The following is a 3,108-nucleotide window of genomic DNA, read 5'->3' as shown; positions in this document are numbered from 1 at the left end:
AGAGCGGATAGTCTTCAGGGGCAGGGCCACATAAACAGCCATGGGATTTGGGGGAAGGGCTTTGGATCACTTGGTCTCAGTGGACTGAAATCAATCACATGAGCAATTCTGATCAATCATGCCCATCTAGTGGAATCTCAACAAAACTCTGATAACAAAGCTCGGGTGGCTTCTCTGGTTGGCAATACTGCATGCGTATGTCACACTCTGATGCTGGGAGATTAGAGTCCCAACTCTGCAGGGAGAGGCCAACGGGAGCTTTGCATTTAGAATGAATACTTGTGTGTCTCTTCCTTTGGCTGATCTTAGTTTGTATTTTTTCTGTGTAATAAAGCATAACTGTGAGTATAATAGTGCTCAGTGAGTTTCTGGAGTCCTTCTAGTGAATTATCAAAGCTGAAGGGAGTTCTGTGCCCTCTATCCTTGTGGTTGGGCCCAATCTATCACAACTTTAACATTTTCCTTTCTCAGATCTCCAGTAACAGAAATAAGAGGAACTGAAAAAGCCACACATAACTTTAGTCAAATCATCTAGATTTCAACACCCAAAGCTGGCAACCTAAAACATTCTCCCTTGGAGCTCCCAGAACTCTGAGAGATCACGTGTGCTGCCTTTAGTCACCCATTTCATGGCTGTTTGTTACGGCAGCTCTTAGAAGCTGAGTCATGCAATCAGAGGCCATGGGTCACCAAGTGGCTCAAAGTCTGACCACTTTTTTTGAAGAACACTCTCACCAGAGTTTATTTTGCTGCCAATAAAATATGCTTTAAAAATTGTCCCAGAATGGACTTGAAACAGTGACCAGAAGTAGGCTGTCTCATTTATCTAGATCAAGGGTCTCTTGGGCATTATAATCTCGGTGCTAAAACTGAGCTATAGGAAGTGCTGAGTTGAAAAAAAAACCTTTCATCTGTTTGCACTCTACCTAACTGTGTTTGGCTTTCTGATCCCTATCTTTCAAAAATTAAGTGCTTCATATAGTCCTTAAATTAATAAAGAGTTCAACCAGGTCACCAACTATCTTTCTGTCTTTGCAGCTGATCTAAACTACCTCCCTCTCTCCTGGTTGTTTTAAATCAACGGCTTAGTGGTAAAGAATCTGCCTGCCAATGCAGGAGACACGGGTTCAATCCCTGGATTGGGACCCTCACTTCCTGGAGAAGGAAATGGCAACCCACTTCAGTATTCCTGGGAAATCCCATAGACAGAGGACCCTGGTGGTCTACACTCTACGGGGTCGTGAAAGAGTCGGACACGATTTAGCAACTAAACAATAACAAATAGTCTGTTTTAAAGAACCAGACAAGCTTGTCAGACCTGTACCTAAAATAAGAGTAGAGCTACTAAGTGAAAGTTGCTCAGTCACGTCCAACTCTTTGCAACCCCATGGACTATACAGTCCACGGAATTCTTCAGGCCAGAATACTGGAGTGGGTAACCATTCCCTTCTCCAGGGGATCTTCCCAACACAGGGACTGAACCCAGGTCTCCTGCACTGCAGGCAGGTTCTTTACCAGCTGAGCCACCAGGGCAGGGTGGGGGGTAACATACATGTGTGTAGAGGATGGACTATGGGAGCGCCAGGTATTCTTAGCTGTCCCGGTTCTATTATCAAAGATATTCAGATGAAGCAGGCAACCCTTCCCTAACCAAACAGACTCATATAGTAAGGAATAGTTGCAGCTAACTAGAGGCCAGAAGCCTCTAGTTTCCCTGCCTACTTCTGGTCAATACACTGTATTATGAACAGCTACAGTCATTTAAAGGAAATATTAGACAAACTGGGCAAATACTACTAACAATAACCAAGCCACTTAGGAAAATAATTCAAGTATGTCTGATCTGCTGGTTTCCACAGTTGAAATGAAGCTACAGGGGGCTAGAATGTGATGGAAAAGGAAAACCTCTGTCAATCAACCATTCATCTTTGGAAAATATTCTACCTCTTAACACATTTGACTAACTTCATGTCTTGGTCAGAATCAGCAGACTGTATATTATGTAAAGGAGTATAAACCTAACACTATTAAAAGACAAAAACGTTACTGTAAGAAAACATCTTTTAAATTTGAAAAAACCTCCACTGACAATGAAATCACAGACAATGAAATCACAAACACACAAAACGCTCCATTCTTCATCCTGCTTAGTCTGTACACCTACATCAACTCCAAGATCGAGAAGGTACTTGACTACGCTGATCATCCCACTGGAGGCTGCTGCGTGGAGAGGCGTGTAAGACTTCTTGTCCTTGCATGTCACCTCAGCTCCGTGTGCCACAAGTAATTTCACTACTTCAATGTGACCTGAAAATGTGTTTATGAAGAAAAAAAAAACAAGCAGAGAGCGTATGGAAAATATGAAATACAATACAATCTTGAATATCTTTAAAGACAGGTAAAAGTACAAATTAACTAGACAATGCTCGACAGTCACCAATTAATCACGCTATAACCAGAGAGTGGACACAAGGAAAAAGTAAGAATTCAGGATAATTTTGATAAATGTTGACAGGCGCAACAGCTGAAAATAATACATTTAATTATCTTATCCAATGATGACCCTGCAATCCTCCTTTCCCCTAGATCATGTTTCCGAGGTTGTTTTTAATACACTCTCAAGTTACTAAACTAGCTTATGTCTAATATAAGACATTAGTTTATGTTTGCAAGCTTTAGCGGAATCTTCTTCTATTCAGAAATCTGGGAGTGAATTGGGCATATTTCTTAAAAATGTCGTCTTTGGAACATTAACCTAAAAACTTCTCTCTCACTATTTCCACCAGCTGTCCTTAACAACCTTAGTTTGTTGCTCACCCATGCTGACTCCCAAATCTCAGTGGTCTAAACAATCAGTGTTTTCTCATTAGCATTATGATAGCTTGTCAAGAGGGCTCTGCTCAGTCCCTCAAGGATCCACACACATGGAGCTGACACAATCCTGAAGGCAGCTGGTCACTGTGCCAAGAAAGGGGACTAAGCTTCACACCACTGATCAAATGCTCTGGTCCAGAGGCCACGCTGCTTCTGTTAGTCAGAACTAGTCTCAGGCTGCCCCCAACCATGCAAGGAGGCCAGGAAGGGGGACCTGCATCTGAAAGGTGAGAG

At 42.3% G+C, this 3,108-nt stretch overlaps 1 protein-coding gene across 1 annotated transcript in view; it reads right to left on the bottom strand.

Moving 5' to 3' along the window:
- Positions 1-3,108, bottom strand: part of ANKRD28 (ankyrin repeat domain 28) — a 127,401-nt gene that overhangs the window by 51,099 nt on the left and 73,194 nt on the right. The window contains exon 7 of the mRNA XM_010856753.1: positions 2,165-2,307. Coding sequence (XP_010855055.1) covers positions 2,165-2,307 — 143 coding nt within the window. The remainder of the gene's footprint in view (positions 1-2,164; positions 2,308-3,108) is intronic.

This window comes from Bison bison, unplaced genomic scaffold (genome assembly GCF_000754665.1).
Source record: "Bison bison bison isolate TAMUID 2011002044 unplaced genomic scaffold, Bison_UMD1.0 scf7180017864374, whole genome shotgun sequence".
In the NCBI taxonomy this organism is placed as follows: Eukaryota; Metazoa; Chordata; class Mammalia; order Artiodactyla; family Bovidae; genus Bison; species Bison bison.
This window is presented reverse-complemented; position numbering and strand designations above follow the sequence as displayed.